We start from the raw sequence: 15121 nt of genomic DNA on the forward strand, positions 1-15121 counted from the left end.
TGCATGTATATAAAAAACACCCATTGAGGGGCTGATGGCACAATAGGCCTGAGGGCAAGCCTTGTGCACTTCAGCACCTGCCAGCCTGCCTCCAGTGGCTGGAAGAAAAAGTGAATCCTAGCCATGGTCCTCCTGGATCTTGTGCATAGGTTGCTCCATGCCAAGGTCTTTTGCTCATGTTCAGAAACCCCAAAACCCCCAATCGGCTGGCACTGCTCCAATACTGGCCTTCAACCTGATGGCTCTGCCCCCATCAACAGAAGCATGTGCCCGCAGCTGTCATTCCCTTGAGACTGCTGCAGCCAAGCCAACTGAGGTCTCCCCAATGCCAGCTGTATCTGGGGAGCTGATGGAGACCTCATCAAGACCTGGAGAAAGCCTTTCTTGCCCTAGCAGCAGGCCACCCTGGAAGTCCCCTCCCCCCACCAAGCCCTCCCCCACTCCCCACCCTCCTGCTTCACATGTGAGATCAAGCAGCTCCATCCTCTTCTAGGAAGGTAATTTTAGCTGCTAGCTGTGAACTAGGAAGTGACACCTGCACACAGCAGCAACAGCAGCTCTGGGAGAGGCCCATGCAGTGAATATTCAGTGAGAGTGCTAAGAATATGCCAAGCTCTCTGAGGGCACAGAGGAGTGCATCCATGAGTGGGAGCCACCTGCTTGCTCCAAATCTGTCCTGTGGGCCAAGGCCAAACCAGTCTTCAGATAAGGAGTGGAGCAATAAAGGGTCATTTGCAGCCCAGGGCTTGGGAGCTGAGCCAGCTGCTTCTGAGCAGCCCAATTTCCTCTCACTGGTGGGGTTTGGAGCAGACATGCCAACCCTCCTTCCCCCTCTCTGCTCCCTCACACAATCCCAAGACAAAACTGAGATTCACTTCCATGATATGGGATTCACCTGCTCATGTGTGACAGGGATGAGGCGCTGCTTGGAGAGCTCCCGCAGGGTGTTCAGATCTGTCCGCATGTCCAGCTTGCAGCCAACCAGCACAATCTTCGCATTGGGGCAGAACTCCTGGGTCTCCCCTTGCCACTGCGGGAAAAAGTACAGTAGGCAGGGGCTCAGCAGCAGCTTATATCACCCTCGTCAAGGGTAGCTAAATGCTCCGCCCTCCCCCTGTGACAAGGGTGGAACAGGGAACAGCCCAAGTCAGCAAGAGGCATTTGCAGAATCTCAACTTTTGGGTCCAGCCCCTTCCAGGCCAGACAGACACCCAACACAGGGATCAGTCACAGAGGGAGAGTCATGGCTACAGAATGAGTGTGCTCCTTCATTAGTGCACAGCACCTGCCAGCTCTGCTGCTCTCAGAGCCAACAACAGAACCCAGTCTCCCATATTGCACCATACCCAACTCCAGCCTCAGCCCCACTACTCTTGCAGAGCTCTCGTAGTTCCCCCGCTCTAATCCATTAGACTCCACTGCCCTCCCACAGCCAAGCATAGAACCCAGGAGTTCTGGCTCCCAGTCTCTCCCGCCCTGCCTGCTCTAACTACCATAACAGTCCATGCCAGGAGGTCTTGCAGCATAACTTGTGTCCCAGGGCAGGGTCAGCACAGGCAGCAGCTAAGTGTGGAGCTTTGGAAACTGGCTGTTTCTCCATTCTGTCTTCTTTTATAAAACTCTCCAGAGTTTTATAAAAACTCTGATGCCCAGTATGGAGCTCTGGAGAGTCACAGTCCACAGGGATGGAGCGCTGCTTTCAGCTGGGTCTCCAACTTCTCTTCATCCTTCATCTTGGCAAATTTCCCTCCGGGCCCTGAGCAAACAGTTCTCCGAGTGCCTCACCTCCGCCAGGACTGTCAGCTGCTTATTCTGTGTCAGTACCAGAGGGACACAGTCTCCTTCAACAGTGCTGTGCTCTCATGGAAGGGCCCAGACTCCTGCAGGTTGCACACCAAGGTGCCATGCCACTTGCCAATCCACCTGCAAAATGCTGCTGGGAGTTCAGCAGCTTGCATACCCAGCCATGTGTGGTGACTAGTGCTCCTACCAGCACCAGTCCCACTCAGTCCCCATACCCTGAAGACAACGTGGAACAGCAGCCAGGCCATGGCTGACATCTGTGTGGCAAGTAGGAAAGGGAGAAAAGGTAAAAGCATCCTCACACCCTCCTTGCTGCCCTACAAGAGCCAGCACCCTCCAACCCAAAGCAATCTTAGTCCCATGTCCTGACCTAACCCCAGGGGGAGAATGCTCAGAGGCACTGAGGGTTAGTCCCCCAGGCTGACTGGTAAGGTCACTGATGGGCCAGAGGGTTACCAAGCATGGGCCTGGGAAGTGCTCAGCAGCACAGAGTAGCCCTAGGCCCTCCTGAAGCAGTCATGTTCAGAAACAGGCTCTGCTGCTCTTTTAGCATTACCCAGCTTGGCTCCAGCCCCCTCAAGAGTGGCCAAGCCAACATGACCCTGGCTGATCTCCCCTGAGAATCCATCTTTTCCACCCACAGAAGCTGGGCCCAACATCACTGGACCAGCTGCCGTTCCCACCTGCAATCAGTGCTGGGGGAAGGCCTGCCTGGATGTTTAATTTGGAATCAGGCTACCAGATCCTGAGGCAGCTGGCACAGCTATTGTCCTGCCCAGGGGCAGAGCCCAGCACCTCCCAGGTCTCCAGAGTGAGGAAGCAGCAGTAATCTAAGTGACAAGTGGCCAGAGCCCCAAGATAAGAGTGTCAGGAAGATTTCATCTGGACTGGCTGAAGCTGGGTGGGCCAGAGGGGACCCTCCTCCTCACTTTGAGTTACAGCCCCCCACCTATGTGCACCCTAGGAGCAGCTCAGCACAGGGAGACACAGGGATAGTTGGCTTTGACCTCTGAACATAACAGAAGCCCCCAGTGGGAGATGCCTGGGAAAGCAGGTGTTGGAGGCCAAGATACCCACACTAGAGAGGGTGCATCTCCTCTATGCAGGGCAACAGGTATCTGAAAGGTAGCTCGTTTACCAGAGCACTGTGTTACAGGCATTGGCAAGAATCATCACGTCCAAGAGGAAACTTTCCATTTGCCTGTTCCAGATCTGCCTTCCACACCTGCCAAGCCTGCCACTTGGGGCCCTGTTTTGGGTTTCACTATAGAAGACAGCCTAGTGTGCAGATCTGGGTCTCCAAAGACCATCTAGGTTGAGCCCTTTTGGCTATAATGAGCTGCAGTCCCTGCACGGTAGAGAAAGGGGCCCGATTCTGCCCCGGAGTTTGCTTTAGATGCAAGACAGAGAGACATGTGCTGCCAATCCTGCCAGGATGAAGGCATTACCCCATGAAAGCCAAGTTTGTATAAACTGGAAAGCTGTTTGTTTGGATTCTCTCAGGTGGCTCCTTCCCCCTCGCTGCTACGTGCCGTTTATATAAGCTATGATTCGGTGAATCAAAAGCCAGTTCTGATTTTGCATCCTAGGCATCAGACAGGCAATGATGATAAAGACTCCCTCTGCTGAATTAGCATCTTGGCCCACGGCTGGAATAGGCAGCTTTATTCTCCTTCTTCATTTGATATCAAACGCTAAACCCCATTTCCACTTCACTGTGCCTTAGGAATTTTCCTCACCTCTGGCAGCTGTAAACCTGCGCCAAAAGTAGTGAGGCAGCTACTCAGAGGTACTTAAAATAAACCCTAAATCACAAGGGATTTCTTAAGTCACCATATCAAAAAGCCGTTGCCTAGTAGTATTTGAGGCACCTGGGAAGGCTGCACAGGGAAAAGCTGACGCTTAGCAGTGCAAATTCTCGTATACGGAGCGTCTGCAGAAACACACAGATAAGTCCCAGTTCTCACTAATTATGGGTGGTTTGCTGTTCATTAAGGCGCAAACAGTTTGCTTATATGGTTGTTCTGCAGAATCCAAAGCTGGGCAATAGCCACATGCAGTCTGCCACTAGCTCACCAGCCAGAGCCAAACACAGGGAGCAACTTGGATTCCATCACTACAATGCTGACTGCAGGTCTGAAGGGGTCTTTGTCCCCTAAACCAGGACATCCCAGCCCTAGCCTAACTTCCCAACACACCCTCCTAGCAGGATGCACTAAACAAGAGGTATCTAGTTCAGCTAAGCAGTTGGTAAAGTTTGGGCAGGGGTGCAGGGTCAGGAACTACAGTGTGACTTATTCAGAGGCAGAGCCTGACCCAGTCCCACAACCTGGGCTAACTGGCAAGGGCAACAACAGCAACTGCTTAGGTCAGGGTTGTCCAATTTCAGAGGATCACTGGGACACATGTCATATAGTCATGTCACTGGCCCCCTGCAACAAGCCACTCCCCACCCCGCCACCACAGACTGGGGCAAGAAATGGAAGCTGGGGGAGGGAGGGGTGGTGGCGATGATCACAGCAGCAGCAGGGTACCGGCACCGGGACAGGAGCCTGTGGGCTGTGAGTCGCTCATTTACAGGCTTCATATAGCCTATCAGCCACCAGCTCAACAGCCCTGGCTTAGGGCTCTGTCATACCTTTTACTCCCCAGACTCCCAAAGCACTCTGCCAAACAAACAGATCTGAGCCAGTTCACCCCATCTCCCCACCCCAATACAATGCAGTAACTATTTAACAATGCCCCACAGTGGTGAGAACCCATCAGCAGGTGCAGGAGGAGCTTCACCAGGTTGCACACATTTGTCAGAGCACTGGAGTCATCCAAGGCACCCTGGGGTTGTCAGGGACCATAAATAATCAGGAGATGGATTTCACAGCTCACCAGAAAAGGAGGCAGCTCCAGTAGCATGATACCCAGAAGCAGCATTCAGGGTTGCTGGGGTCAGTGCCAGCCTATGAAAAGGACTTCAGCACCCTCCCTTCTGCACTGTGGATTCTTCTCAGTAGCCTTCCACCTTGACGCTGCTCAGCACTGTCAAACCAATTGGGATGCTAGCCTGAGGCACCACAGTCCCAGGCTGGAACACCTACCAGCTGTGCAGAACAGCTTTGTTGTGAGGTACTGAATTGCACTTCAAGTAATTTGCAGCCAATGCAAAGGCCTGACTACTGAGCTTAGATGTATATTCCCAAGGGCCAGCAGCAGAATCTGAGCTCCAAGGCACTGACTTTTGACCTCTGCCTCCTGGCTTGGGATGATGCTAATGCAGACAGGCCTGAAAACCAATGTCACCTTCAATGGTCTCTGTCATCAGCCTGCAGTGGGCAAACCATTGCCCTCTCCACAACGCTGACATGAAAACGAGGGGGACAGAGGGCTCAGGTATCAGGGAGAAAAGATCCTTTTACAGCTGTGAGGGAAAACAAAGGTGCCCAGGGATATTTGGCATGACCCCAGCAAGCAGAAAGTTGGGCAGTGCTCTGGGTTTATACCAGACCACAGCCAAGGCTGATGTGGATCCAGAGCCAGAGGTTTGCCAGTGCTGAATGCCTTACTACAAATCGTGGCCTACTGCATTATCATCAGGTAGCAGTCCCTAGAGGAACAGCAAGCCCCTGGGCTGAACTATTGCGAACTGCAGCAGAGAAGCCCCACATCACTGGTTAGTGAACACAAGTGCATGCCAGACACAGACCTTCTTGAGCACACTGTCCAGAGTCTCTGGGCGGCTGATGTCAAAGCAGATGAGCACAGCATCCGAATCAGGGTAGGCCAAGGGGCGGACGTTGTCGTAGTAGGCAGAGCCTGCAAAAAAGGTAGGAGGACAGCCATCAGAGGGTTGGAGAGACACCCAGTGATGCCAAAATGAGGCTGGCAAGGTGTTTCTGGCCTGGGGCAAAGCCCGTAGCCTGTTAGCTCTGCCAGATGCCCATAGGAACTGGAGATGGCATCACTGTGATGCAGTCTAGTTATAAATTGAGAGCAGCAGCTCCGCAGGCCAGCACCCAACCAGTGTCACATTCACCCCACCCTGTCTCTGGAGGACCAGCTGGATTTCACCCTCAGAACAACCTGTGCTGCCAAACCTGCTCTTTGCGCTCCTGGTTTGCCCCTCCCCAGCAAGCCCTGGTTCATGCTGAAGGAAGAGGCAGTGATATTCACTGCACACAGAGCCTTCAATCCTTCCTGGGTTTCAGGAGCAGGGTGAGGGGTGCTATACAGAGGCTCCACTTTCAGAGCTGTGCCTGCATTTGTAGCTTAAGACCTGGCGGCACAAGCTAATGAAGCTCCATATGCCCCTAAAATCACAGCAAGCTCTGCAAAGATGTTCATTTACAGACACCAGGATCACATGCTGATCTGGCAGCCCCCCAACCTCCTTTTAGCAAGTCTGCCACTCCCAGATGAACTCTCCACAGTCCTGCTCAGCAGAGCTCATGCACAGCACCCTGGGGTCCCAAACCAGCCAAAAGTAAGGGGTGCATAGAGAAACAGATGCTCTTGTACCACCCCAAGCTTTCCTAGACCTCTGCCAGAGCCCAGTGTATTGCACCCCTATCACCATCCCTCATGCTTCTGCATCGGAGAGAGAACTCCCCAGGGCTGAGCAGTTTTACACAGGACAAGCAAATCTACTTTCCTGAAGATCTCTGGATGCCATCATTCATGCCCCAGTGCTAGCTCCCTGTGGCAGCATGTACACAGGTACACACAAGATAAATACCTACCACATACCAGCCCCCAACCAGAAGAGATGACAGGCTAGCCCAAAATCTCATTCTCCAGTCATGCATGAAGGGAGATATACAGGGAGTTCCAGCCACTGAGCTGTGGGATAGACCTAGAGACAGCAGTAGCAGCAACAGCAGCAATGCTACAGGGAAGGAGCTGAAACTATACTAGGAGATCCCCTTCAGCAGTGCCTCAGAGCCACCTATAACATCTTAAGGCAGACGCACACATCCACTTTAGCCCAGGATGAGGGAACTTAGCGGTGAAGCTCTCTGGTGGTGATGCTCCATTGAAGCCAACGGAGTTATACCCTCCGAAAATTTGTCCCACTGGACTCAGGTGTGGAAGTCAGAAGCTTTGGTCTTGGTGTCCTTAGATTTAAGCATCTTTCAGTGAAAGACCATTGAGCAAACTTGTGCTCCTTCCTCCCTGGCAAGCATCTGGCAGCAAGAGGGAAGGATGCTGTGCTTTTGGAGCATGCTAGCCCAAGAGGGTAAGAGGTGCCTGGAGTTCCTGCAAGTAAGCCACAGTGACTCTCAAATGTTCAAAAGTGTCCCCAATTATTTGTCAGGCAATTACTGTTGTGCTAATGGCTGGAAGGCATAGCCAAGAGGAGATGGGGAGTGGGAGACGAGCTGCACTGGCTGCTTTAGCTGTAGTGTACAAACACACTCACTGATGTGACACCTCAGCTAGACCCAAATAGCTATAACACTTGCACACATACTTCACCTCTCATGGTGGGGAACTGGCCCTTAAGGGCTGAGAAAAGTTAAGACGTGGGGGGTGAAGGGAGGGGGAAAAAAAAAAAAGCCTTGTGCTCTGGATTTATGCTGGGAAAAGTCAGATCTCCATTTTTTTATTTTTATTTTTTTTTATTTTTTTTTTTTTTTTACATAAAAGATGTGTCAGCATTCAGAGAACAGGTCATAAATTAGAGGGGTATGATTCTGTATTCTGCCTGATTTCTCCATGAGCTGGCATGATGCCCACAGTCTGGATCCTGCACTGTTATGAGCACACACTACCTTAAATGCAAATCTCAGGCATTAAAGTCACTGTCCCATAATGTTTTTATATGAAGCGCATTGTGTGTGCAATTGTAAATGCCTCAGTAAACAGTAATGGAGCAATCAGCTTACTGCTACTTAAAAAACACTGTTTCAGTTTTATATTTGGCTTTATGATGGCTTAAACTTCCTGGAGGGATGAGAAACAGATGTTTATTTATGAAAGGGGGAAGCAAAGACACTGCAGCCCTTGTTCAATTCGCATATTTTTTGCATTTTTGACCAAAAGAATTGCCTATCCCGGGGGTGAGGAAACAGGACGTGCTTCCTGGTGATGGCCCCTTGGGAATGCTCCAGGCCAGTGCTTTCCCACCCTGCGGGAGGGAGCCGGAGCACCCAGCCCTGCTGTCAAATGGCTCGTTGATAGGGCTGAGTGCCTAATGAATTATGGATGATGACAGTTTACATTTCCGGAAGGGCAAGGATCTGCTTTAACAGTGCACGCAAGGAGAATAGGCTAATTCCCTGCAGGGGTTTCTGGCAGGGGAATCCTTGTTTGCCTCCTATGCCAGCAGCTAAGAGACTAAATCTGCAATACAGGGCTAGAATGCAGGCCTCTGGACAGCCCTGCCAGTGCATCATGCCAATAGCATGCAAGGTGCTTGACAGACAAAGGAGGCAAAGTCCCTGCATCAACCTGCTTCCAACTGAAACACCCCTCTCCTCAATGGAGAGGGGCTAAAATGAGACCAAAGAAGCAGGCTCTGCCAGTGGGATCATTCCTGCATCTCCTTGGAGCCCAAACCTGACCAAAATCTTCTGATTCCTGAAAGCCATTTCTGGTATCAGCACAGAGGGAGGACATCGTTGCCCCTGTCCCAGATAGTCAACTGGGAGACAAGGCAGGCAGCCTACTGGTGCCATCACAACTCTAAAAGATGCCCAGAGGAGAATAAAGGAACCCTGGCCAGGGACGTGTCCCTTCAGACTACAGAGAACAGGGTCCTGCCTCAGCACCAACACTGATGTGACCCCAAAGGGGCTGTACACGAAGGCCATCTGCTTGTAGGTGGTCCTTGGTATGATAGAGCTTCTTGCGAGGCCATGGGCCTAGAGAAGCTGGCAGGTCCAGGAGTGCGGTTTCTCAAGCTACCGTGTCAACAAGAGCCAGAAAGCTGGGCAAGGAGCCAGGTGGCTACTGCAGCCCATCTTAGTGTCCTGCCCTAGGCGGGTCTGCAAACCCAGTACTAAATTGGAGCTCCCTTCAGCCCCCTTATGCTCTGCCTTAAGCAATCAATGAGAGTGTGGATATTAAAGGCTAGGAAGGGCCTACATTACATGCCACACCCAAAAAAATCCCTACAAGGATTTAATGCAGACACGGAGAGCTAAACCCCTTTTCACCTTCACCTGCCTAAGCGGCATTTACATCCCCAGGTGGCTGCAGTTCTTGGCCCTCACATGGTTTGGATTTCTGCTGCATTCATGTAGATCTGTTTGCCCTATGCCTCCCTTCTGCATGTGCTCAGTCATCTGCACTCTAGCCACATAAGCTCCAGGGTGAAACAGGATCACCTGGACGCACATGAAGGCAAAGATAGATGCATCCCAAAATATTAGTCACAGAAGAGCCACAAGCTGGTGGCAGCGGTGGGGGGGGGACGACGACGGACAACACCTCCCACCATTTAGTAATTACATTTACCCAAGGAGAAGAATACCTGGGTTCTAGTTTCCCTTCACCCCGAAAGGGTTAACCTGCCTCTCTCCCAGCACAGCCACAGGCTGTGCATTACCCAGAGCACCCTCCAGCCTTCTCTTGAAGCTCACCCACTAGGCACCCAGAAAGGGAAGATACGTGGGGCTAGGAAGAAGCAAATAAAGCCAAAAAGAACATGTTTCAGTGAGATGGTCCTGGCCAATGAGAAAGAAACCTCTTTTCTAAAGGGGCAGCCATCACAGTACTCATTATCCAATGAATATTAAATGCAAGGAGCTAACAATCTTTTGGAGACAGGTCAGAACCCAAAGCCCCTGCCTTTCCAGAGTGGTAGACAACTTGCTGCCTTGACTGTCTCCTCCTGACGACACACAGACTTCCCCTCCTGGCTGTCCAGTGGCCCAACTTCAACGGCAGCCTGGAGGGTGCTCTGGGCAGTGCCCAGGCTACAGGCTGGTGGCTACAGCACTTTGGTGAAAAGAGTGAGAGATGCAAGTTGAAACCCTCTCTGCATGAGGAGGGCCTAGAATGTGGGTCTACTGTTCTTTGGGCCAATGCTCTAATCACTAAGAGGAAACTATCCTCTTCAGTTTTATTCCTGGCAGTTTTGCATGCCCCCATGCGATCCTATTCTGCCACAGAGAAATAGCATCTGAACTGTGTACCTGCAGTTTTTGGCACTTACCCAGCTATACAAATGCCACTTAAGCACATGTAGGTAAAGCCCTTAATACATCTCCCCTACAGTGAGGCCTGGAAGAGAAGAGACATGGGGAGGTGAGGAGGGGACAGTGGAAAGGAAGCGGTCCCTGCTACCCTCACAGCACTTGCTTTAGTCTCAGACACCATCCATTCCCTAAAGCCACAAAAACCTGAGGGGGCTCTGCTTCTAGGAGCCCAACTCCGCATGATGTGGCCTCCATTTTCAAAAGCACTGAGCACCCGTAAATCTACTGTGGTCACTATATGTTAGAAATCAGGTTCAGTTTGGCTCAAAGTCCCTTGCTCAAGGAGGGATGCTACTGCCAGTCTCCTGGAGATGGAGCTCCCTGATGGTTCCATCAACTCTCACCAACAAATCACCAGGGACACCAGTCCCTGTATAGACAGCCTCCCAATTAACCAGGCAAGCTAGGAGGAGAAGCAACCAGAACCCAGAGCAGAAGGACGTGGCCCAAATACTCCCCACTGCCACAAACCCTAATGTACCCAGCCAGCTCCTGCCCCAAGGATGCCTGGTGGGAAAGTCACCCAGTACTCACAGAAGGCAGCTGTTTCCTGCATCAGCAATGGGTTCCTTGGGGCAGGAGGAGGAAGCCTGGCACATTAGGAAATCAGCTTAAACCTCATGATCACTGCCACAAAGATCTGGAAAGTCCTGGTCTGGCTTTGGGCTGAAACTGCTTTTGTACAAGTGGCAGACTTGGCATCAGCAACACCCCCCGTCCCCCATGGTACAGTGAGGTGACCCAGTTCCCACTGAATCTGACACTGCTGGTGAAAGGGACTGAGCCCAGAGTCCAGACTTCAAGACAGCCACTTTTCAGGCCCCCTGCCTAGTGCCAGTAAGCAGCTTGAGCTCTGGCACAATCAAGGCAGTGATGCACATGATGGCTGGACCCTTCCTGCAAGGAATCCAGTCCCTGCTAAGGGATATGGATAGATTATTTATATAAGCCTCTGGCACCCTGTGGGGGCAGGCCTGTGCCCACTCCAGGCAAGAGTCTGCACCCTTCCTCCCTCCCCACCCCCTGCTGAGATGGGAGTGCCCCTTGCACACCTCACACCTTTTGGTTCCCACAGTTTATATAAAGATCTCTAGATGAAGGCATTCCCTCCCAATCTGGGCGACTTCCCTTTTGGGAAGGAGACCTAGGTTCCTCTGAGCAAAGACACTGCTAGAACCAACTGTATCATAGCAACCTGCTGCTTCCCTTGGTGAGTCATGCAAGCCATGGGGTGGCAGAGCTAACAGCACTGCTCAGTTCACTCCATACAACCTGAATGTGGCAAGCAGTATCGCTCCCCTCCCCAGTCAAGCTCTACAACCATGCTCTTTCTTGTGCAGACCCTGCCAGCACAGACATCAGCAGTCTGATGGAGGGAAATGAGACAAGGCAGCTTCAGGTCAAGAGCTTAATGAGATCAAAATTGCCTTTACACTCATTAAACTGCTACTCCTACCTCCCAGAATTGGAAGAGTCACTGAATGAATTGCGAGGTGGATCTGGCATGACCTACTGGTACAGCTGTCCCCCAGACCTCCAGAGTCCAGCACAACTAGCTACAGGCTAGGCTGGGGGCAGTGCTCCTCTTAGCCCCATACCAGTCCAGCATTTCTGCTTTCCAGCTCATGAGGGAGACTCTTTGGTCTCAGAAAATTCCACTGGGTATTTATTTATTTATTTTTTAACTTCTGCATCTACTGCATTGTCTTCAGATTTGGCCAGGACAATTAGAGGCCAAGGTCCCTTGTAATGGTGACTCCAAATCTAATTTTATTGACTCTCTTAACATTTGATACCTGCTGTTGTGGTTCAGTGGCAGAATCCTTGTGTACCATGTGGGAGACCTAGGTTTGATTCCCAGATGTGCATATAAAACTACAACCAACAAGGCCCTAAATCATAGAAATTAAGGGCTGGAAGGGGCCTTAAAAGATCATTGAGTCTACCCCCCCCCTGCTCTGGGCAGGAACACTGCCGAGATCAAATCATCCCAGCAGAGTCCAGGCTCCTCTTGAAGACTTCCAAGGTTGGGGACTGCACACTTCCTTGGAAGTCTATTCCAGATTCTGGTCATCCTTACCGTAAAGAAGTTTTTCTTTACATCCAAACTGAAACCATCCTCTAACAATTTATGGCCATTGCTCCTTATCCTCCCCTAGGGCACCCTAGTGAACATATTTTCTCCCAGCTCCTAACATTCACCGCTTACACACCACCAAGTCCCCCCTCAGTCTCCTCTTCCCCAGGCTGAACAGTCCTAGATCCTCAAAGTTTGTCTTTCCTCATAAGGCTTGTTCTCCAGGCCCTCAATCAATCTTGTGGCCCTTCACTGGACCCTTTCAAGATTGTCCACATCTTCTTTGAAGTGTGGCACCCAGAACTGGACACTTGAACTTAGGATCCAAAGGCCAGACTGTCTCAATGGCCTAAAAGGGTGGATGGAAGGTCTAGGCTACCTCCACTCCTCCATATTCCTGTTTACGTGTATATATTGAAGATCCAGGTGACCTCTTGTGAATATACCACGATCCGGAAAGATCAGCGGTTGCCATCTAACATTTGATACTTTTCAAATTTTCTAGCAGTACATCCTGGAGACCTCTCTGGCAGCAAAGAGTCAACATCCCAAAAACAAACAAAAAAGCCACCACCATTGCTGTCTGAACTTCAGAGGGTGATACAGCAGAAAAGAGCTCTTCTCCCTTCCCAACTGGCAGCCCCGCTACCTGGCTGAGATACAGCAACCATTGTATTCACCTGATGGGCAAAGGACTGGAATGGGCTGTTGCACTTAAACCAAACACAGAATTAAGCTTCCTTTGTTGCTTACTAGCCATTTTGAAAGATAGCATGACTCCGAATATGGGCACTTTCCATCCCAAAGCAGCACATACCGAATTAAGAAAGGAAATATTGACGAAAAGCCAGTGATCCCTGCACACCTCTGACCAGCTCCAGCTGATACAGCAGCAGGAGCTGCCAAGGCCCGAAGGCTTTTAGCATCACGTACAACCCAGAGAAGTCATTACATACACTTCCTATAAAGCCTAGAGATGCTGCAGTGCATCCTGCAGCTCCAGCCAGCATCCTTCACAGGACCACGGCAGATCTGTCCAGCATTCTGAAGTGCTGAATTGTGGGTAAAGGGTACTTTGAGCTCTCTCTCATTACAGCAGCATAAGGAGAGTTGGAAGTAGTAGTGTAACTAGGAGCAAGCACATGGGCAGATCAAGAACTTTAAAAAGACGGGTGTACATGGTGAGGTGCATCATCACATACAAGCGCAACATGTTTTTCTCCAGTTACAAAGAAACTAGACACTTCACTAATATGCTGGAGGGCTAGGAGTGGCTGTATTATTCAGTTTAAGATTGAAGCAAAAAACAAGCATAAACTTATTGGAATGAGTTAAAAACAATTTGCAGGGCTGTGAAATAGGAGCTTCATTATCAGGAGCAGCCCACAGACAGCAGAATTGCAGAACAAAGGACTGCTTGATTAGTGGAGCATCAAGACTATTAAAGAGAAGAGAGGGTTGTTAACCCCTGTGGAATAAAGAGTTCAGAAGGGATCAGGTAAACTATAATGAGCCATGAAGTAAATGGACTGCCTCAGCACTACTTGACTAGACATGCTGCTGCCACTATCAGGCAGTTGGTTTTAAACTTTGGGTGGAGCAGGAATCAAGAGGGGGTGCAAGTGTGCCAGTGTACCCCACCCAGGTACAGCTCTGGGCAGGTAAGTGGGGCACCAGTGCCAGGAACTGATGTGGGGGGGAAACCAGAGTAGTGGTCTGCAGGGAGCCTGCATGGGAGGAGCTTCTGCACCCAGAAACAAGGAGCTTATCCTGTAGCTGCAGCAGCCCAGCTCACACGTCGCTATTAAGTACAAGCTCCTGCCCTGACAGGTACCCTGCCCCCTGCCAGCACTGAAATACATTTCTGGTCATGAATTTGTAGAAACTGCTTGGAACAGAGGCGAATAATTATTTTGGCTGGAGGGCTGCTTAAAGAGTTTGGGTAAGCTATGGAGAGCTGCAGTGGTAGCCCCACCCCTTGACAGGTGCCCCACCCCCTGATCACCATCTTGGGATTGGAAGCCCCAGCCCCTGACCTTTGCCACCAGAAGTCCCCCCCGTTACCCCTGGAAACACTCCTTTGGGCAGCGGGAAGGCATCTTGGAACCTGAAAAAACCAAATTGTACAGGTATAAAAAAGTCAAACATGTATTATAATGTATTTTAATTTTATTTCAAAAAATATTTGTCTAGATTTATGTACGTTTGCCTAGTGCAGGGGTAGGCAATGTTTTTTGGCTGGAGTGCCAAAAAACCCACAGTGCCTACCTTGGAGGGTGCTAGAGTGCCAGCATGCCAGAAAAAACAGGTTTGTGGTAGCTGCTGATAGCCACGGAGCCTGGGCTGCTTGCAGCAAAGCTTTCATCCTCCCAGCCGGCTGCCAGGAGCAGCCCAGGCTCCGTGGCTAGCAGCAGCTACCATGAACCTGGGCCAGCTGAGGCCGAGAGGCTGCAAAGAACTGCTGCCTCCCGGCCCTGGGCTCTGGTAAGACAGCAGGTGCCGGCACTGCTCCCGTTGGGGCCGGGGCCCACCAGCAGCAAGGGGCTGGGGCCATGGGGCTAGGGCCACCCAGCAGCATGGCCCCAGGCAGCAGGGGACTGGGGCTGGAGCCTGGCTATGGGCAGCATGGGGCTGCAGTTGGAGCTGGGGCCAGGGTCCGCTGAAAGCACCAGGCTGGGGCTCACAGCAGCACGGGGCTGGGGCTGCAGCCAGGCTGGCACTAGCGCTGGGCTGGGGCCAGGGCCGTGCACAGGCTGGGGCCTGTGGCGGTGGTGGTGCACAGGGCCGGGGCCCACCAGCAGCACGTGGCTGGGGCCTTCGGCAGCGCTGGGATGGGGCTGGGTCCTGCACAGGTTCACGGGATGGGGCCGGGGCTAGGACCCAACACTGCCGATGGCCCCAACCTGGCAGTGGCACTGTGCTGGGGCCCGTGGTGGTGAGGGCTGGGGCCAGGCCCGCTGGCAGCAGTGCTGGGGCCTGCGCAGACCCTGGCCCCATCCTGACACTGCCGACGGCCTGGGCTCCGCCGCAGGCCCTGGGCGGGGCCGGG

At 51.8% G+C, this 15121-nt stretch overlaps 1 protein-coding gene across 2 annotated transcripts in view; it reads right to left on the reverse strand.

Moving 5' to 3' along the window:
* The window catches only part of RND2 (Rho family GTPase 2), a 36251-nt gene that overhangs the window by 4003 nt on the left and 17127 nt on the right, over positions 1-15121 (reverse strand). The window contains exons 3-4 of one of the 2 annotated variants that reach the window (XM_006020937.3): positions 5501-5610; positions 896-1030 (exon numbers count right to left, since the gene is read on the reverse strand). In XM_006020937.3, coding sequence (XP_006020999.1) covers positions 896-1030; positions 5501-5610 — 245 coding nt within the window. The remainder of the gene's footprint in view (positions 1-895; positions 1031-5500; positions 5611-15121) is intronic. The other variant, XM_025200762.1, reaches the window with a different exon arrangement.

Source organism: Alligator sinensis, unplaced genomic scaffold (genome assembly GCF_000455745.1).
Source record: "Alligator sinensis unplaced genomic scaffold, ASM45574v1 scaffold161_1, whole genome shotgun sequence".
Lineage (NCBI taxonomy): Eukaryota > Metazoa > Chordata > Crocodylia > Alligatoridae > Alligator > Alligator sinensis.